Genomic DNA, 21,829 nt, shown 5'->3' with positions numbered 1-21,829 from the left:
CTCGTTTGACTAAATAGCCAAATATCCTCTTAAATCTGAATCCATGTCATTCGTGTTTTTTTTAAGGATCGTACTTTAAATCTCTTTAAAGTTTTCAATCTTTTACATTAAGGCATTAATTAATCAGCTAGGTACCAATTTTGGGCGTTACGAGAGTGCTAATCCTTCCTCGTACGTAACTGACTCCCGAACCCATTTTTCTAAATTTCGTGGACCAAAAGCATTGTTTTAATAAAATTAAATCGTTTATTAAAAACAACCACTTTTTGAGGTGATCCGATCACACCTCATGAATAAGTATTTGTGGCGACTCCCGTTTTCATTTTCATTTTCAAAATCCAAGTCGACCCCTTTTTGTCAAAAAAATGGTGTCAACAGCTTGGCGACTCCGCTGGGGACTCAAAATAAGAGAGTCAAGCCACAAGTTGATTAGTTTTTATCTTTTGTTAAAAATTAAAAAACTTGATTTAAAGTATACGATCCTCTTGTTGCATTTTATTTGCCTTTTTACAATTATTGTCGTTGTGATCGCTATGTTCGTATATATTTCTGTGCATTGCATTGCATGGCCGTTGGTCATACCTTTTAAGTGGGAGTGAGAAACTAAACCTTCGTGAGGTTTTCACCTCCGCATGGGATAGTGAATTGCTTCCGGGATACATCCGTACCTATGTCTTCGTGAGATTTTCATCTCCGCATGGCCATAGGGAAATGTATTCCCCTGAACTAAACTCAATCCGCATGAGCCTATAATGGGCGAGGATCGAGAAATCTGCTGGTTCAGGTACCTTTACTTTAAAACCAAACCACATGTAGCGAGCCATAAGAACCTGCCTAAATGGAGCTACACCACCCCTTAGTACTCACCCAATTAGACGCTTTATTTATTATCATTTACTTTAAATACTAGTTCTGTGTCTAATACTGATTTGTTTTGTTTGTAATTGCATCGCATTTTCATTTCAAAAGAGGTGTCGATTCACATTCAGTCTCTAAATAGAAAGCTTATCATGGAAAAGGGATTTCTTGATAAAGTAGAAGACAATGCGACTGTGCGAATATGGGCTGAGACAACACAATGGGAGAAAGACAATAGTTTTACCGAGGGGCACACGTCAGAATTGTGGGATTTCACCAGTATCAGCGTGGTCCAAAACAATCTTCGAGAAATGAGAGAAATATGGGATCATTGGGATAACGAGACCAAACAGCTACTCTACTACAACTACGGTGACCTGCCTTATTTGCTCAGTGTCAAAGTGGACAAGTATTTATTTAGAGCCATTGCACAATTCTGGAACCCTGCTTACAGTTGTTTCACTTTTGGAAAAGTGGACTTGGTGCCTATAGTGGAAGAATACACGACCTTGCTTCGGTGCCCAAAGATTCAAGTCGACAAGGCTTATTCTAGAGCTGCTAGCGTCTCGACGTTATTGAAGAAATTGATGAACATCACTGGGATGAGCGAACAGTGGGTTGCTACCCGAATCCAACAAAAAGGCGACAGTAAATGCGTTCCTTGGAAAAGCTTGCGAGATTTGATGGTAGTACACCCTGATGTGAAGAAAAGAGTTGATGTCTTCGCTCTAGGTATCTATGGATTAGTGATCTTCCCCAAAGCATTAGGACACATAGATGAGGCTGTCTCTGATTTATTTGATCGGCTTAGTAAAGGGGTTACGCCCATTCCGACAATACTGGCTGAGACTTTCAGATCCTTGACTGCATGCTGGAGAGCAGGCGAGGGAAGGTTCATTGGATGTGCGTAGCTCTTATTAACATGGTTTCATAGCCACTTCTGGAAAGTAGAAAAAGTCTCTTACCGGGTATTCTCTGATAGCTACTCCCCTTTGGAGGAATTAGTGGCTACACCAAGACGAGAAGATGTTTCAGAAGAAAGATGGATGGTGATACTTCAGAATCTTTGTGATGAAGATGTCGAATGGAGAGCCCCTTGGCTAATTCCCGATGAGATTTTATACCAATGTGGAGATTTCAACTGGGGTCCTCTACTCGAGTTATGGGGAGCTGTTGGATATGCTCCTTTACTTGTGTCAAGACAGTATAGATCATGACAATTCATACCAGTAACACAGGGGTTGGCCCAATGCGAATTTTCCTACAAAGGGGATAATTACAAGAAAAAGGTTAGGGAAATGTCTAACGCCTGGAACCAAACTCGTCGAATGAAGATCTTGGCTGTGGGTTCGGCAATGACAATATCCCGGCATCGAATCCAGAAACTGCTTGATCTTTAGAGGAACACCTATAAGTATTGCCCTCTGAGATAGAAATCATCAAACAAGATTTTGAGAAGAAGAGTTTGGAGTTAGGAAAGAAAATAGAGCAACTAGAAGAAGAAAAATTGCAATTAGGATTAGATGTTGACGTTCAAAAATTAGAGGCCGACAAGCTAAGAAAAGGAAAGAACAAGGCAGAACAGGATCTAGACAGCCTAAAGACGGATTACAATAAGTTGTGAAGGTCAATAAGAAATGCCGGCTTGGGTAAAACGTCGGAACAATGGCGACAAGAAATTCAGGAGGAGAAGACTAAAGTGGATCAATGGGAAAAGAAATTTCAGAATGCTCGAGCTCGAGAAGTCGCTTTGGAAAAGAGTCTAATAGTCTGCCAAAATGAGAAGACAGAGCTGAAGGCCCGAGTAACTGAGCTAGAAAAGTCGCTTCATCAACATCGTAGTCGTAATTTAGCAGTCGAATTAAAAGCAAGCTTGGGCAAAATTAAAGAATTGAAGGGACAAGTAGGAGAGCTTTAGGATGCATTGCACAATGGTGAACTCTGAATAGAACTTCTTGAGAAAAGTAATGAACAGTGGCAAGAGCAATTCCATCGATCTCAAGATCAGATTAGAGAAAGAGATTATATTATGGGCGAGGCGGTGGCTCAAGTACGCGAAGTAGTTGATCACCTACAAACCCTAGCGGTTCAGGCTGATGTATTAAGTTTGAAGTATGAGTCGGAATCGAATCGAGGCCGAGAATTAGATTGGCTCTTTAAAAAGGTTAAAGCTTTGGGTATAAGGGCAAAGCCGTATATGTACTCTATTTTATGTAAAGAAATTTCTTTTTTAGTAAATTTTTTTCTAAAGAAATTGAATCAGAGTCAGTACCTCTTCTTGCATTCATTCCATTTATCTGCATTTTATTATATACATTAAGCACAATTAAGAAACCCTAATAAATTAAAATTATGACAGTTACCCTGGAAACCGACAAAAATCCATCAGTCAAATATCACTACGGTACTCGTCGTCAAACAAAAGTAATGGATCAGAGGTTAGAAAAGCTGGAACAAATGCAAAAAGAAATGCAATATCAGATGCAAGAACAATTGGATAAAATCCAACAAGACGTACTGGAATCCCAAAGAATTATGAGCCAACTGGCACAATTATTGGTTGATAAAGGAAAGAGCCCTGTAATCAATTCGGGAGTTGATCAGGAGGACCCTGTCTATCCTCCAGGCTTCACTTTGACAAATACTCAAGCACAACCAGAGATGTGCCCGCAGAGAGTACCTGTCACTATTAGGCCTCAATACCGGGATGGTGCCGCAATACCTATGAGTTTTCAAATAGGCTCGGGTTCTAATCCGGGGGATAATCTGACCAACCCTGTCGTTCCTGATCTGGACGATACAGCGGAAGTAGAAAAGGCAAAAGTAGATTTATCGAAGCAACTTGAAGATAGGTGTAGGTGGCTAGAGGAAAAGTTCAGAGCAATGGAAAATGCCGATTACCGTTGCAAGATCGATGCCAAAGACCTGAGTTTGGTTCGTGACTTAGTTTTCCCGCCTAAGTTTAAAATGCCCAAATTTGAGAAGTATAACGGGACTAGCTGTCCTGAAGCCCATATCACTATGTTCTGTCGGAGGATGACGGGATATATCGGCAATGATCAATTGTTAATCCACTGTTTCCAGGATAGTTTAATTAGAGCTGCGGCTAAATGGTACAACCAGCTGGGTCGTGCCCAAATTTGCTCATAGAAGGATTTGGCACAAGCCTTTATGAGACAATACAGCCACGTAGCGGACATGACGCCCGATAGGATCACGCTACAAAACATGGAGAAGAAATAAAATGAAAGCTTCCGGCAGTACGCCCAGAGATGGCGACAAATGGCAACGCAAGTCCAGCCGCCACTTTTGGAAAAAGAAACCACAATGCTTTTCATTAATACTCTAAAGGCCCCGTTCATCACCCATATGTTGGGAAGCGTTACGAAGAGCTTTTCAGATATAGTGATGACTGGTGAAGTGATTGAAAATGCAGTAAGAAGCGGTAAAATAGATACAGGGGAAAACTTTAAGAGACTGGCCTCGAGGAAGAAGGAAGGCGAAGTGAACAATGTGAATACATACAACAAGGGATATTCAAAGTCAATCACCGTCTGCTCACCAAAGACGGTAGCTACCAGTCATCAGAGTCCTCAGAGGCAGGAGACTAATTCAAGGATAGAAAGACCCCAGTTTACACCTATACCGATAACTTATAGAGAGCTTTACCAAAATCTATTTGATGCACATGTGGTCTCCCCTTTTTATCTGAAACCTATGCAACCCCCGTTTCCTAAGTGGTATGACACAAACGCTCAATATGAATATCATGCCGGGATAACGGGGCATTCAATTGAGAATGGTACTGCATTCAAGAAGGTGGTCGAAAGACTCATTAAAATGGGTGTTGTAAAGTTGGACGACCCATCAGGACCAAATGTAGCAGGAAATCCGTTGCCCGATCATGTAGATAAAGGGGTGAATGTAATAGCCGAGAGTGGAAGTAAGAGAATTAAGATAGACGTGATGAAGGTAAGAATCCCAATGAAGTGTGTTTGGGAACAGATGGTATGCAGGGGTCTAGTTACATGAGATTTAGACGAAAAACCTAAAGAGGCAGGAACATACTGTGAGTTCCATGCCAAGGAGGGTCATAATATCCAAGAATGTGCAGAGTTCAAGACCATGGTGCAAAATCTGATGGACAATAAGGTGACAGAGTTTTATAAAGAATTCAAGGGAATTGAAGAAAGAGAGGTCTACGCTTCAGAAGAGGGGCCTGTAGAAAGATTCCAGAAGGTCAATCATCCAGTGGTGATTATTTCACGGCCAAGAAGCAATGAAGCAGGGATACAAATACCACCGAAAGTCATAATCCAAAAATCGATACCTTTTTCTTATAAGGATAACAAGAAGGTTCCTTGGAATTATGACTGTAACGTGACAGTTCTAGGAGAGAGGAACCAAATAAATGCTTTAGAAGAGAGCAAGTATGATGGCTTCTACACGCGTAGTGGAAAGCGTTACGATCCAATAATTTCAAAAACAGAGCCAGTAAAAGGAAAAGCCTTGGTGGTTGAACAGAAGAAGGAAAAGGTGGTCCAACTTGAATCACCTGTCAACGAACCAGTAACTGAGAATGAAGCTAGAGAGTTTCTAAAATTCTTGAAGCACAGTGAATACAGTTTCGTAGAGCAGTTGCATAAACAGCCAGCTCGTATTTCGGTACTAGCACTACTTTTAAGCTCGGAAGCACATCATAGCGTGCTGATGAAAGTATTAAATGAAACTTATGTCGCTAATGACATCTCTGTGAACAAGTTAGACCGTCTGGTTGGTAATATAAGCGCTGATAATTTCATTTTCTTTAGCGATGATGAAATACCACTGGGGGGCATAGGATCGACTAAAGCTCTACACATTACAACCCACTGCAAGGGGTATATGTTGCCAGGGGTATTAATTGATAATGGATCAGCCTTAAATGTCTTACCTTTATCCACCTTGAATAGGCTACCCGTGGACAGCTCGCATATGAAAACGTGCCAGAATATTATGAGGGCATTCGATGGTACTGAGAGAAGAGTAATGGGAAGGATTGAAATTCCCCATTTAATCGGCCCAAGCATGTACGATGTGGGTTTCCTGGTAATGGACATCAAGCATTCTTACAATTGTCTATTAGGAAGACCTTGGATTCATTCAGCAGGAGCAGTACCGTCATCGCTTCACCAAAAGTTGAAACGGTAATAGACGGCTGACTGGTGACAATCAATGCAGAGGAGGACATCATTGCGGTTGTAACTACTGACACACCGCATATAGAGCCAGAAGAAGAAGCAATTGAATGTTCATTTCAATATTTGGAATTCGTAAATGCAACCGTCGTTGTTGAAGGGAACAAGATCCCCATACCCAGAATATCTAAAATAACGAGGATGGGCTACAAATGATGGCTCGAAAAGGGGCTCTACCTGGAAAAGGACTTGGGAAACACCTCCAAGGGAGGGTAGATGTACCTAGACTAATGGACAAACAAGATTGTTTTGGTTTAGGATATAAGCCAGATGCGAAGCAAAAGAGGAAAGAAATGGAGAAGAAGCGAGAAAGGAGAAAAACACGTTTGGATGGAGAAGAGATTAAATGGGAGTCCATGGTATTCCCTCATATATCCAGAACTTTTATATCAGGGGCAACCATTTATTCTGAGCGGAAGATGTCAAAAAAGGAAATGACAAGAAATATTAGGGAATCTGAGTATCAATGCAATATACAAGGAAGAAGTGGAAGAGGGGAACTCATTAGGCATTCACCCTTATGAACCGGGAAGCGTTCTAAATAATTGGACTGCCGAGGAGATCCCTGTAACTTTTAAAGTTGATTCAGAGTAATATTTGAAACACACTTGTTGCTCTGAGCTTGGGAGCAACAAGAATCTTTTGTAAAAGGCATATGTCCAAAATCTTATTTCAATGAAATATATCATTCAGTCTCATTTTGAGCAAATATTCTTTTATTCTTTCCAATCCATTGATAAACATACTGTGCATATGATTATTCTTAGATTCTTTTTCTTTGAATTTCCTTTTCACCTTAATAACTGGTCCCCAGATATTAATGATATGAGCGACACCGCTACTAACTCAAAGTCTCCTTTTGAGCAAGACATGTGTACAGAGGATTCTCAGGATTTTGAATATGATCGAGGCTGTAATTTATCTCCGAATTTGTTAAGGATGGTAGAACAAGAAGAAAAACAGATCCTACCTTATAAGGAGCCGATAGAAGTTGTGAGTTTAGGGGAGGGAAAAGAAGTGAAGATTGGAGCTTGCATTAACGCAGATGCTAAACGAGATCTCATTGAGTTGCTCCAAGAATTCAAGGATGTCTTTGCATGGTCTTATCAAGACATGCCCGGGTTAAACACTGATATAGTGGTACACCAACTCCCCATAAAGAAAGAATCTAAACCAGTTCAGCAAAAACTCTGAAGGATGAGACCAGACGTCTTGTTGAAAATAAAAGAAGAAGTTAAGAGGCAGTTTGATGCTGGAATCTTACAGGTGGTCAAATATTCAGAATGGGTAGCAACCATAGTTCCTGTTTCTAAGAAAGATGGGAAAGTGCAAATGTGTGTGGACTACAGAGATCTAAACAAAGCCAGTCCCAAAGATAATTTCTCATTGCCCCATATTGATACCTTAGTGGACAACACGACCAGTTACTCATTATTCTCTTTCATGAATGGCTTCTCTGGGTACAACCAAATTAGGATGCATCCTGAAGACATGGAAAAGACCACCTTCATAACAATATGGGGGACATTTTGCTACAAAGTGTTGCCGTTTGGACTAAAAAATGCAGGGGCAACGTATCAGAGAGCCATGGTAACCTTTTTCCATGACATGGTCCATAAAGAGATAGAAGTTTATGTTGATGACATGATTGCGAAGTCTAGAACAGAAGGGGAACATGTGCAAGTCCTTAGAAAATTGTTCACAAGGTTAAGAAAATTCCAGTTAAAGCTAAATCCAGCGAAATGCACCTTCGGGGCCAGATCCGGAAAATTGCTGGGGTTCGTGGCAGTAAGAGAGGAATTGAGATTGATCCAGACAAAGTAAAGGCAATACAAGAACTTCCTCTGCCGTGTACACAAAAAGAAGTTCGAGGTTTTCTAGGGAGACTAAATTATATCGCTCGGTTTATTTCACAGTTAACCGAGAAATGTGACCCCTTATTTCGTCTCCTTAAGAAACACAATCTAGGTGTATGGGACGAGAAGTGTCAGAAAACTATTGAAAAAGTCAAACATTACTTGTCTAACGCCCCGGTGCTAATGCTGCCGTGCCCAGACAAGCCACCGATACTGTATTTGATAGTATTTAAGAACTCCATAGGATGCGTGCTGGGTTAACATGATGAGTCTGGACGAAAGGAAAGAGCAATCTACTATTTCAGTAAGAAATTCATTGAATGCGAGACGAGGTATTCACCGATTGAGAAGCTATGTTGCGCCCTGATTTGGACAACTCGGAGATTGAGACAATACATGTTGTACCATACAACCTGGTTGATCTCTAAATTGGACCCTTTTAAATACATGATGGAGTCAACTGCACTGAATGGAAGAATGGCCCGGTGGCAAATTCTACTGTCTGAATTTGACATAGTCTATGTGAACCAGAAGACAGTAAAAGAGAGTGCAATAGCGGACTTTTTGGCCAGTAGAGCACTGGAAGATTACGAGCCACTAAACTTCGATTTCCTGAATGAGGATTTGATGCATGTTGCAACTGCGGAAAAGGAGTTTCAAGAGGTCAGTTCTTGGAAGCTGAATTTTGATGAAGCCTCAAATGTTGTAGGCAATGGGATTGGGACAGTCTTGGTATCTCCCGATGGTGATCATTACCCATTTACTAGTAAATTAGATTTTGATTGTACAAATAACATGGCGGAATATGAAGCATGCATCATGGGAATTCGTGCAGCTATTGAACGCAAGATTAAAGTGCTAGAAGTATATGAGGATTCTGCATTAGTAATTTATCAACTCAAGGGTGAATGGGAGACAAGAGACTCCAAATTGATTAATTATCGAAAACTGGTCTTGGAATTAATCGAGGAGTTTGATGAAATTACCTTCTGTTATCTCCCTCAGGAGGAGAATCAGATGGCCGACGCATTGGCTACGTTAGCCTCTATGATCAAAGTAAATAAACAAGAGGATGTGAAGCCTATCTAGATGAGTACTTATGAGGTTCCAGCCCATTGTTACAACATTGACGATGAAGAAGAAAAGGACGATCACCCCTGGTATCATGACATATTGCGATATGTAAAGAATCGCGAGTATCCCGGCTAGGCAACTGAGAACGAAAAGAAGACATTGAGGAGGATGGCCAAATTACTATGTTTTGGATGGAGAAATCTTATATAAAAGAGGAAAAGATCAAGTGTTGCTAAGGTGCGTGGGCGCGGTAGAGGCCAAACAGATCTTGGAAGAAGTGGATGAAGGAGTTTGTGGAACACATGCCAATGGCTTCACAATGGCCAGGCAAATCATGAGATTTGGATATTAGTGGTCCACCATGGAAGGAGATTGCATCAAATACGCCAAGAAATGCCATAAATGCCAGATTTATGGAGACAAGATTCACGTGCCCCCTTAACCTCTCCATGTCATGACTTCTCCATGGCCTTTCTCTATGTGGGGCATGGACGTCATTGGGCCAATCTCGCCAAAAGCTTCAAATGGGCATCGGTTCATATTCGTGGTTATTGACTACTTTACCAAATGGCTGGAGGCTACTTCTTACGCGAACGTGACAAAGTCAGCAGTCAATAGATTCCTAAAAAAGAAGATTATATGTCGGTATGGGATGCCAGAAAGGATTATATTCGACAATGCATTGAACTTAAACAACAGCACGATAGCAGAGGTCTGTAATCAATTCAAGATCAAACACCACAACTCATCATCGTATCGCCCAAAAATGAATGGCGCGATAGAAGCGGCCAATAAAAACATCAAGAAGATCGTAGGGAAGATGACTAAGACTTATAAGGATTGGCACAAGAAGCTACCATTTGCCCTTTTTGCTTATTGAACGTCTATCAAAACCTCTACTGGGGCAACACCTTTCTCATTAGTGTATGGAATAGAGGCAGTTTTGCCCATTGAAGTGGAGATTCCTTCCCTTTGAGTTTTATCAAAACTGAAACTAGACGAAGCGGAGTGGATTCAATCCCGATATGATCAATTGAATTTGATCGAAGAAAAGAAATTACGAGCTATACGTCATGGTCAAATGTACCAAAGCAGAATGATACGAGCTTATAACAAAAAAGTTTACCCCAGGGAATTCCACGAAGGAGACTTGGTACTGAAGAAAATCCTCCCCATACAAAAAGACTTTAGAGGAAAGTGGATGCCAAATTGGGAAGGACCTTATGTGGTAAAGAAGGCATTTTCTGGTGAAGTATTAATTTTGATCGAAATGGATGGCAAGAATCTGCCTAACCCTGTGAACTCAGATTTAGTTAAGAAATATTTCACTTAAAGAAAGAGGACCAAAGTGAAAACCCGCAAAGGGCGCTTTAAGTCCCAAAAAAATAAAAAAAAAACAAAAAAAGGGGGAGAGGCCAAGGGCAAAACCCGCAAAGGGCGCCTTGAGACCAAAGGGGTTTTGACTTGAAAACCCAGGAATGAGCAATTCAAATTGTGATCAAAGGTGGGGTATATGGTAGCCTTGTTCTCCCCAAATTAACAAGAAAGAGAGGCGCTACAGGTTGGGACATTTACACAATCTCCTAGGACTTCTAACCACATATCGAGTTCAAAAAGGATCCTCAAAAAGTTTGTACGGAGAAGCTCGTGTTACAATATTTAGGGCACCTGTTTTCATCTCATTCATTTCTTATCTTAGTAAAATTGTCATCTTGATAATTTGTTTCGAGCTTTGCTCTCAATAAAATTTCATCTTATTTATTGTGATAATCTGTTTTATCGTATTCCTTTCTTATCTTAGCGAAATTCACTATTTTGATTAATTTATTCGCTTCTAGCTTTATTCTCAATAAAATTCCCTCTTGCCCATTGTGATAATCTTCTTCAAGCATTTTGCATTGAAATAAAGATTTAAGGAATGATAATAGCAAAAGGAGTTCTGCATATTACTCTTAAAGCTTCTAAATAGTATGTGGACCCGAAACAGGACTATTGTTTAGAACTAACCAAACATAAGGGTTGGAAACATTTGAAGAAGAATGGTCTGAATTGTGATTATTTCTTTGAATTTTTTGAAGATACCAGTTGAACAAGAAGGTGGTAATACATCAATGATAGAATCTTGAAGAACATTGAGCAATGACAACCCTAACATTAAAAAGGGATCATGACATTCTGCATTCATGCAAATATCATTCATACACACCTAGTTAGGAGCATTTGATTTGTTCTGATCATAACATCCTAGTCATTGGGCATAAATAGGTTCATAAAATGGACATTACAGGTCATGTTCCCCAGAGAACATATCAATGAAGTTACCCATACCCCTGAAGTTACAGTGGGATAAATTGAAGTCGTTATATCAAGTCCTATCTCTCAGAAATTACAGAGGAATGGACTAGAAGCAGCAGATCTGGTCTTCATGTATTTGGCAGCAGAGTAGATCGAAAATAATAGATCTTGTCTTCCTGTACTTGGCAGCGAAGTAGATCAGAGATAGCAGATCTTGTCTTCCTGTATTTGGCAGCAGAGTAGATCGAAGATAGCAGATCTTGTCTTCCTGTATTTGGCAGCAGAGTAGATCTGGTAGCGAAATAGATCGAAGATGGTGAATCTTATCTTCTCAAGATAGTGGAGAAGCAAATTTAAGCCATTAGTCCTATCTCCCTAAGAGTAGTGGAGTAGGTTGAAAATCGCAAATCTTGTCTCCCTAAGCAGTAGTAGAGCAGATCAAAGACGGTGGATCTTATCTTCCCAAGGTAGTAGGGAAGAAGATTGAAGCTACTAATCCTATCTCCCTAAAGTTGCAGTGGAGCGGATTAAAACGATGAATCTTATACCTTTGAAGTTGCAGAGGGCCGGATTAAATCTTATCATATCAAACCTTATCTCCCTGAGGTCTTGGTAGAGCAAGTGAAGATACAAGTCTTATCTCCCTGAAGTTGCAGTGGAGCAGATTAAAGTTGCTAGTCCAATCTTCCTGAAGTTGTAGTGAAGCGGATTCAAAAGATGGATCTTATCTCTCCAAAGTTGCAGTAGAGCAGATCGCATCAGACTTTATTGAAGCTACAACTTTTATCTCACTGAGGTTGCAGTAGAATAGACTGAAGATAGCAAACCTTATCTCCCTAAAGTTATGGTGGAGCAGGTTGAAGATATAAGTCTTATTTCCATGAAGTTGCAGTTGTAACACCCAGAACCCGAAACCGACACCGGAGTCGAACACGAGGTGTTAACGGACTTTAACCCCTTAAAAAATTTATTTTCCAGACACTGCCCAATCTGTGTACTAGTCGTTTTAAAAATCATATCTTGAGTTTCGTAACTCGAAAATCAGTTTCGTAATTTTTCCCAGAAACTAGACTCATGTGCCCATCTATGTATTTTTTTCTAGAATTTTTGCTCGGGCCAATTAGTACAGTTTATTAGTCAAAGTCTCCCATGTTGCAGGGGTCGACTACACTGACCTTTTCCCATTACGACTTGGATATCTCCCTGCACGGGGCTTCAATACTGATGCCGTTTGTTTCTATGAAAACTAGACTCAGAGAGGAATCTGTAAATATATGGTACGACCCCTAATTATCTCTGGTTAATTTATAATGAATTTCCAAAGTCGGAGCAGGGAATCCAGAAACCGTTCTGGCCCTGTCCCACAAAAATCTGATTATCTCTTAATATACTGCCCATATGATCTTTTCGTTACTTCCTCATGAAAACAGACTCATCGAGCTTCGATTACATAATTTATTCATCAATTAATTCCACTCCTACTATTTTTAGTGATTTTTCAATCTCATGACACTGCTGCTGCCAGCATCTGTTACGAAAGTAACTAGGTCCATTTCATGCCTACCCTTGATCCAACTCAATCGAACATTCGTGCCATTTTCGCATGGCTTAAAGTTTACATGCCAAAGTTCAAACACAACGTAATAGCTTATACATGCCAAAATGTTCTTCTAAGCCAACTAAGAAGAAAGTACCAAAACTTGCTATCCGGTGTGATGACTTCGATGACGGCCTGACCCCGCAAAAATAGATGAGTCCAAGCAACCTATAATGGGTGACAAGGAAACACCGAGTGAGTTTATAACTCAGTAAGTCATAAGCAATGCACTACCATCCATCAATAACATTATCACAAGAGGAAACAAAATAGAACGAGACAATTTACTCCATCCATACCGAACCATACCATAGTTCCTCCAACCTATCGATTCAGTTTCATATCAATTCATGCATTCACATTCCATATACTCATCAATAGGACATTGAAGCATTTTCATAAATCAATTTATTTTCGTTACAATCAAACGACTAAACGGCCTTTCACCCATCCTACGATAAATTTTATGTACGTGACTTCAAGTATATTTGTCACATAGGTTCAAACTTACCGAGCTCAACACCAAGTATAAGCATAGCACCTATTAGCCATGTACTCAAGACACTTACCCGATCCGCTGTCCGCGATCAACTCAATAGTGTCGCACACATAGTGTCCATAATGATTCACGAATGTATATTGAGTCCGCACACTCAGTGCTATATAATCAACTCGCACACTTAGTGCTACGTAATCAAATCGCACACTTAGTGCTACATAGTCAAACTCGCACACTTAGTGCCGCATGGTCAATTCGCACACTTAGTGCATCATATTCATTTCGCACACTTAGTGCAACATAGTCAAATCGCACACTTAGTGCTGTACAATTTAATCCCGCGCACTTAGCGCCAATCTCATGGTCATAAATGGTTATACCCGCACGTTTAGTGCCGAGATCAACAACTCAGTACATCTTACCTCTTTTCATTCAACAATTTCATCATCACATACGTACATGCATATATATATGTATATTTATTCATTCCATTCAGCATCAATACATAAACATTATGACCATTTGAAATAATACCAACTACATGCTTAATGACTTACCTTGTGTTGGGTAAGACGGTTCCAACTCGGCTACTCAGTGATCTTTTCTTTGCCTTTGCTTGATTCTCCTCCTTTAGCTCCTTGAGCTTAATCAATAATTCACTAGTTTAACCATCTTGTTAAACATTCATAATTCAATTACACATGCTTATGTATGTTTGTATATTCGGCAACCATCCTCACTAATTACTCATGTTGATGGCCGAATGGATGTATGTGTGTACAATGTCAACTATAACATCATGTAATTCCACATATGACTACATTTCTTAAGTTCCACATCTTAATGCCCATTATACATAATCAAATTTAACATCATATATATATTTACTCATGTGGCCGAATATACATACTCCCATATAATATCAAGTACTCACTTTAAGTATATTGCCGAATATACTTAATCATACACACACCTAACCAAAATAATTTCTAAAATCTTTATATCATTTATAATACATCTAATTATCCTTTTTCACATTATCAACTCAAATCACATACATTATTTACTATAACATCTTTACATTCGGCATTGGTGTCAACCATAGTAGCCGATTCTTCCTACTTTGTACCCATGCATCTATTAATCCTTAGTTGGTTCAAACACTTCACACACTAGGATTCATCAAATTTTTAACAAGAAATAAAATCTCTAATCCTCAAACTACCATGGCCGAACCTTCATGGAGTTGCTAAGACTCCTCATTTCTACTTCTCACACACTCTCACATCCAAACCCTTTTATTAAACACCCAAAGTCAACCATCTCCTTACCTCATCACCAAAGACATCAAAATACCAACCAAGAACGTAACATTCATGGCCGAATGTCATCTCCATCATTTAACAAAGTTTGAGCCATGGCTAGGTAGATTTTGAACTTACAACTTAAAATATACATGAATCTCAAAGAATAACATTAAACATACCTCAATCTAGTTACATGCATGGCCAAACTTCCTCCTAATCCTCTTCCTTAGGATTTTCGGTCAAAAGAGGTTGAAAAAGGATGAACAAAACCTTTCTTTTCCTTCCTTTAGCTCACGGCAATGGGGTGTATGCATGAGACCATTATTATTTTTTTTCTTTTTTTTTTCATCACCCTTCCTTTCATTATTTAATTATCATGCTTATTATTTTATTTTCCTTACCATACATCACTAACACAACATGTTGGTGACATGTTTCCACCCATAGCATGGCCGGCCACTACATATTAGGGAGGGGAATTTGACATGCAAGTCCCCTTTTTCTTCCACATGCACTAATAGGTCCTCATGCATTGACCTATCACATTTTAAAATTTTCTCATATAAGTCCTATTGACTAAATTCACATGCAATCGACTAAATCGAAGCTTGAAATTTTCACACATTCATGATTACATATTCTAGACAATAAACATCACATTCAAACCTTTCGGTGACTCTGTTTAGCGGTCCCGAAACCACTTCCCGACTAGGGTCAATTTTGGGCTGTCACAACTCTCCCTCACTTAAGAAATTTTCGTCCTCGAAAATCTTACCGGTAAATAGGTTTGGATATCGTTCTTTCATCGAGCTCTCGGGTTCCCAGGTTGCTTCCTCGATCCCGTGTTTGAGCCACAACACCTTAACCAACGGAACCCTTTTATTTCGCAACTCTTTCACTTCACGAGCTAGGATACGAATCGGTTCTTCTTCATAGCTCAAGTCAGATTGAATTTCAACTTCTGAGGGATTAATCACATGTGACGGATCGGATCTATAACGTCGAAGCATTGAAACATGGAAGACATCGTGCATCCTTTCAAGTTCAGGGGGCAAAATCAATCTATATGCAACCGGCCCCACTCGTTCGGAAATTTCGTACAGCCCAATGAATCTCGGGCTCAACTTGCCTTTACGGCCAAATCTGAGTACCTTCTTCCAAGGTGACACTTTAAGAAACACTTTATCTCCCACCTGATATTCAATGTCCTTTCGTTTTAAATCCGCATACGATTTTTGACGATCTGTGGCTACCTTCAGACTTTCGCGGATTACCTTTACTTTTTGTTCGGCATCTTTAACCAAATCAACTCCGAAAATTTTACTTTCACCAAGCTCGGTCCAAAACAATGGCGTACGGCATTTACGACCGTACAAAGCCTCATAAGGTGCCATCTTAATACTTGATTGAAAACTATTGTTGTAAGCGAATTCAATCAAAGGTAAATACCGTTCCCATGAACTACTGAACTCGAGGATGCAACATCTCAACATATCCTCAAGTATTTGAATTATCCGCTCGGATTGACCATCGGTTTGGGGGTGAAAAGCGGTGCTAAAATGCAGCTTGGTACCCAAAGCTTCTTGCAATTTCTTCCAAAATCGTGAGGTGAATCTCGGATCTCTATCCGACACGATAGAAATAGGTACTCCATGTAATCTCACAATCTGAGAGACATACAATTCGGCTAGTTTATCCAATGAAAGATCCGTACGCACGGGGATAAAGTGAGCCGACTTAGTCAGCCTATCAACAACAACCCAAATCGCATCCTTCTTACTTGCGGACAATGGCAGTCCGGACACAAAGTCCATTGTGACTCGGTCCCATTTCCACTCGGGTATCATGATCGGCTGAAGTAACCCTGAAGGCACTTGATGTTCCGCTTTCACTTGTTGACATATTAAACATCTCGAAACAAAGTCGGAGATGTCTCGTTTCATACCATGCCACCAAAATCGACGTTTCAAGTCGTTGTACATTTTCGTGCTCCCCGGGTGAATTGACATTCGGCTACAATGGGCTTCGTTCAGAATCATCGGAATGAGTTCCGAATTCCTTGGAACACACAAACGACTTCTAAACCTCAAACAACCATCATCATCAATCTGAAACTCCGATTCCTTGTTCGGAACACACTCAGCTCGTTTTGCAACCAATTCATCATCGACTTTCTGAGCTTCACGAATTTGATGAGTCAATAATGGTTTGGCTTTTAATTCAGCTACTAACACATTGTCAGGTAGAACAGACAAGTGTACATTCATCACTCGCAAAGCAAACAGTGATTTCCGGCTTAAGGCGTCCGCAACCACATTAGCCTTTCCCGGGTGGTAATCAATGACAAGCTCGTAATCTTTCAACAACTCAAGCCAACGTCTTTGTCGCAGATTCAAGTCTCGTTGAGTCATCAAATATTTGAGACTTTTGTGATCCGAAAACACATGGCACTTCTCACCAAACAAATAATGTCGCCATATTTTCAATGCAAACACAATGGCGGCTAGTTCGAGATCATGGGTCGGATAATTTCTCTCGTGTGGCTTCAATTGTCTCGACGCATAGGCCACAACTCGACCTTCTTGCATCAATACGCAACCCAACCCAAGTAGGGATGCGCCACTATAAATGACAAACTCTTTACCCGATTCGGGTTGCACCAAAATTGGAGCTTCAGTCAAATGAGTTTTCAGTTGATCGAAGCTTTTCTGACATTTCTCCGTCCATTCGAACTTAACATCCTTTTGAAGTAGCTTCGTCATTGGTGTGGCTATCATCGAGAAACCTTTGACAAATCGTCGGTAATAACCGGCGAGCCCTAGAAAGCTCCGGACTTCGGTAACATTTCTCGGAGGCTTCCAGTTAAGTATGGCTGAAATTTTGCTCGGGTCAACTCGAATACCCAATGCGGATACCACATGACCCAAGAAGCTAACCTCTCTTAACCAGAACTCACACTTACTGAACTTAGCATATAACTGCTTATCCCGCAAAATTTGCAACACTAGCCTCAGATGCTCAGCATGTTCGGTCTCATCTCTTGAATAGACCAAGATGTCATCAATAAACACAACTACGAACCGATCCAAATACGGCCTGAAGATCCGATTCATCAAATCCATAAACACCGCAGGGGCATTAGTGAGCCCAAACGGCATCACTAAGAACTCGTAGTGACCGTACCTCGTTCTGAAAGCAGTTTTGGGTACGTCCGAATCTCGAATCCGCAACTGATAATAACCCGATCTCAAATCTATCTTTGAAAACACCGATGCTCCCTTTAATTGATCGAACAGATCATCAATACGCGGTAACGGATACTTATTCTTTATCGTCACTTTATTCAGTTGACGATAGTCAATGCACAACCTCATGGTTCCGTCCTTCTTTTTCACGAACAATACTGGTGCACCCCAAGGTGAGAAACCCGGTCGAGCGAAACCTCTATCCGTCAATTCTTGCAACTGAGCTTTCAACTCTTTTAACTCGGTTAGTGCCATACGATACGGAGCGATCGAAATTGGCGTAGTTCCAGGTACAAGCTCAATACCAAACTCTACCTCCCGAACAGGTGGCAAACCCGGTAACTCTTCAGGAAAGACATCCGGGTATTCACAAACCACCGGCACCGATTCGGGTTTCTTTTCTAACTCCTTGTCATCAAGTACATACGCGAGGTATGCTTCGCACCCTTTCCTTACATATTTCTGGGCCAACATTGCTGATATTACAGCTGGCAACCCCCTTAAGTCCGCAGACTCAACTCGGATTATTTCGTTATTTGCGCACCTCAAATCGATAGTCTTGGTTTTGCAATTCACAACCGCATCATGCGCGGTTAAACAATCTAAACCAAGAATAACATCAAACTCGTCGAGCGGTAAAAGCATCAAATCGGTCGGAAAACAGGATTCTCGGATTACTAGAGGGCATCTCTTACACACTTTATCAACAAGTACGCATTGACCCAAAGGGTTTGATACTCGAATTACGAGCTCAGTAGACTCAACAGGTAGAGTCTTACTGGTTGCTAAGGTTTCGCATACATATGAATGAGTAGAACCAGGGTCAATCAATGCAATCACATTAGTATCAAAGAGAGTGAAGGTACCAGTGATGACGTCGGGGGAGGATGCCTCCTCTTGTGCGCGAATGGCATATGCTCTAGCAGGAGTACGGTTCTCGGCTCGATCGGCCATATCAGAGGCCCCCCTCTGACTACCACCCCTGCCTCCTAAAATTCTCGGTGGTCTACCTCTAGATGTCACTCCACTAGGTCTTGCACCTTGAATCTTATTCTTCTCATCCAGCTCCGTGCAATCTCTAATAAAGTGGTCCTTCGAACCGCATCCGTAACAGGCCCTGCTAGTAGACTTGCCCCAACATTCACCTAGGTGTCGTCTTCCACATTGGGGACATTCAGGTTTCTCGTGACGATTATTGCCCACACTAGCTACCGAAGTAGCTCGGGAGCCCATCGATGGTCTTGCCCTGATGGAAATTCCCGCAGTCGCCCTCGACTTATTAATGTCCTCCCTGAACTTCTTTACAGCTGAGAACGGAGCTTTACCCGTCGATCTTTTACGATAATCTCTAGCTTCAAATTCAGCCTTCCTCTTCTCCTTTCCAAGTTCTTCCGCCTTGCAGGCTCGTTCGACTAGTGTTACGAGTTCTTTTATTTCCAAAATACCCATTAGTAGCTTTAAATCTTCATTCAATCCTTCCTCGAATCTTTTGCACATAGCAACCTCATCAGCTACACACTCCCGGGCATACCTACTGAGTCTTACGAATTCATGTTCGTATTCAGATACAGTCATACGGCCTTGCTTGAGTTCCAAGAACTCCTTACGCTTCTGATCAATGAACCGTTGGCTAATAAATTTCTTTCGGAATTCCGTTTGAAAGAAGTCCCAAGTTACTCGCTCGTTCGGGACTATGGAAATCAAGGTCCTCCACCAATAGTAGGCTGAGTCTCGCAACAAAGATACAGCACATTTTAGACATTCGTCGGGTGTACATGACAATTCATCGAACACCCGAATGGTGTTATCAAGCCAGAACTCGGCCCTTTCGGCATCATCAGTTACTATGGCCTTGAACTCCTCGGCCCCACGCTTCCTAATCAAGTCTACAGGTGGCTTACTCAGCCTCACAGGATCAACGACTGATGGCATTACAGGCTCTTGGGGTGGATTATTCAAATTTGGGAATTGTTGGACAGCCGGGTTGGTTCGGGCATATTGCGCGACCCACTCATTCATCATGGTAAAGAAGGCTTGTTTAGCCCCCTCACCTTGATTATTCGCAGATGACTGAGGTTCAACAGGCGGCGTCCCTTGTGCAGGAGCAGCCGCTACGCTCTCAACGTCATCCGCTAGGGTTCTTTCTTCACCGGGGTCCATTTACTAATCAAAACAAAAACATTTCAACCGTCAGAAGTCATCACACATTTAAACATTAGCATTCAGCATGTATAGCTAGACTCATACGCGCTATGGTAGTCCTAGAACCGACTAAACCATAGCTCTGATACCAATCAAATGTAACACCCCGAACCCGAAACCGACACCGGAGTCGAACACGAGGTGTTAACGGACTTTAACCCCTTAAAAAATTTATTTTCCAGACACTGCCCAATCTGTGTACTAGTCGTTTTAAAAATCATATCTTGAGTTTCGTAACTCGAAAATCAGTTTCGTAATTTTTCCCAGAAACTAGACTCATGTTCCCATCTATTTATTTTTTTCTAGAATTTTTGCTCGGGCCAATTAGTACAGTTTATTAGTCAAAGTCTCCCATGTTGCAGGGGTCGACTACACTGACCTTTTCCCATTACGACTTGGATATCTCCCTGCACGGGGCTTCAATACTGATGCCGTTTGTTTCTATGAAAACTAGACTCAGAGAGGAATCTGTAAATATATGATACGACCCCTAATTATCTCTGGTTAATTTATAATGAATTTCCAAAGTCGGAGCAGGGAATCCAGAAACCGTTCTGGCCCTGTCCCACAAAAATCTGATTATCTCTTAATATACTGCCCATATGATCTTTTCGTTACTTCCTCATGAAAACAGACTCATCGAGCTTCGATTACATAATTTATTCATCAATTAATTCCACTCCTACTATTTTTAGTGATTTTTCAATCTCATGACACTGCTGCTGCCAGCATCTGTTACGAAAGTAACTAGGTCCATTTCATGCCTACCCTTGATCCAACTCAATCGAACATTCGTGCCATTTTCGCATGGCTTAAAGTTTACATGCCAAAGTTCAAACACAACGTAATAGCTTATACATGCCAAAATGTTCTTCTAAGCCAACTAAGAAGAAAGTACCAAAACTTGCTATCCGGTGTGATGACTTCGATGACGGCCTGACCCCGCAAAAATAGATGAGTCCAAGCAACCTATAATGGGTGACAAGGAAACACCGAGTGAGTTTATAACTCAGTAAGTCATAAGCAATGCACTACCATCCATCAATAACATTATCACAAGAGGAAACAAAATAGAACGAGACAATTTACTCCATCCATACCGAACCATACCATAGTTCCTCCAACCTATCGATTCAGTTTCATATCAATTCATGCATTCACATTCCATATACTCATCAATAGGACATTGAAGCATTTTCATAAATCAATTTATTTTCGTTACAATCAAACGACTAAACGGCCTTTCACCCATCCTACGATAAATTTTATGTACGTGACTTCAAGTATATTTGTCACATAGGTTCAAACTTACCGAGCTCAACACCAAGTATAAGCATAGCACCTATTAGCCATGCACTCAAGACACTTACCCGATCCGCTGTCCGCGATCGACTCAATAGTGTCACACACATAGTGTCCATAATGATTCACGAATGTATATTGAGTCCGCACACTCAGTGCTATATAATCAACTCGCACACTTAGTGCTACGTAATCAAATCGCACACTTAGTGCTACATAGTCAAACTCGCACACTTAGTGCCGCATGGTCAATTCGCACACTTAGTGCATCATATTCATTTCGCACACTTAGTGCAACATAGTCAAATCGCACACTTAGTGCTGTACAATTTAATCCCGCGCACTTAGCGCCAATCT

The 21,829-nt window shown here is 40.9% G+C and overlaps 2 protein-coding genes across 2 annotated transcripts; both read left to right on the top strand.

Annotated features, from left to right (window-relative positions):
* The first annotated feature begins 4,266 nt into the window (after positions 1–4,266).
* LOC107911195 (uncharacterized) lies at positions 4,267–6,048 on the top strand. Its single transcript, XM_041104299.1, has 2 exons — positions 4,267–4,830; positions 4,915–6,048. The coding sequence occupies exons 1-2, from the start codon at positions 4,267–4,269 to the stop codon at positions 6,046–6,048; spliced, it is 1,698 nt and encodes a 565-aa protein (XP_040960233.1).
* Positions 6,049–8,401: 2,353 nt separating this feature from the next.
* LOC107911196 (uncharacterized) lies at positions 8,402–9,040 on the top strand. Its single transcript, XM_016839077.1, has 2 exons — positions 8,402–8,683; positions 8,801–9,040. The coding sequence occupies exons 1-2, from the start codon at positions 8,402–8,404 to the stop codon at positions 9,038–9,040; spliced, it is 522 nt and encodes a 173-aa protein (XP_016694566.1).
* Positions 9,041–21,829: the final 12,789 nt, after the last annotated feature.

The sequence above is a fragment of the Gossypium hirsutum genome, chromosome D11, assembly GCF_007990345.1.
Source record: "Gossypium hirsutum isolate 1008001.06 chromosome D11, Gossypium_hirsutum_v2.1, whole genome shotgun sequence".
NCBI classification, from domain to species: domain Eukaryota; kingdom Viridiplantae; phylum Streptophyta; class Magnoliopsida; order Malvales; family Malvaceae; genus Gossypium; species Gossypium hirsutum.
This window is presented reverse-complemented; position numbering and strand designations above follow the sequence as displayed.

Bases quoted from the DNA above. Each gene is read 5' to 3' on its own strand.
- LOC107911195 (XM_041104299.1), top strand. From the start codon at position 4,267: ATGACTGGTGAAGTGATTGAAAATGCAGTAAGAAGCGGTAAAATAGAT. The intron at 4,831-4,914 runs GTAAGAATCCCA...AAACCTAAAGAG, and splicing joins TTAAGATAGACGTGATGAAG to GCAGGAACATACTGTGAGTT.
- LOC107911196 (XM_016839077.1), top strand. From the start codon at position 8,402: ATGGAGTCAACTGCACTGAATGGAAGAATGGCCCGGTGGCAAATTCTA. The intron at 8,684-8,800 runs GTATCTCCCGAT...ATTGAACGCAAG, and splicing joins ATGGGATTGGGACAGTCTTG to ATTAAAGTGCTAGAAGTATA.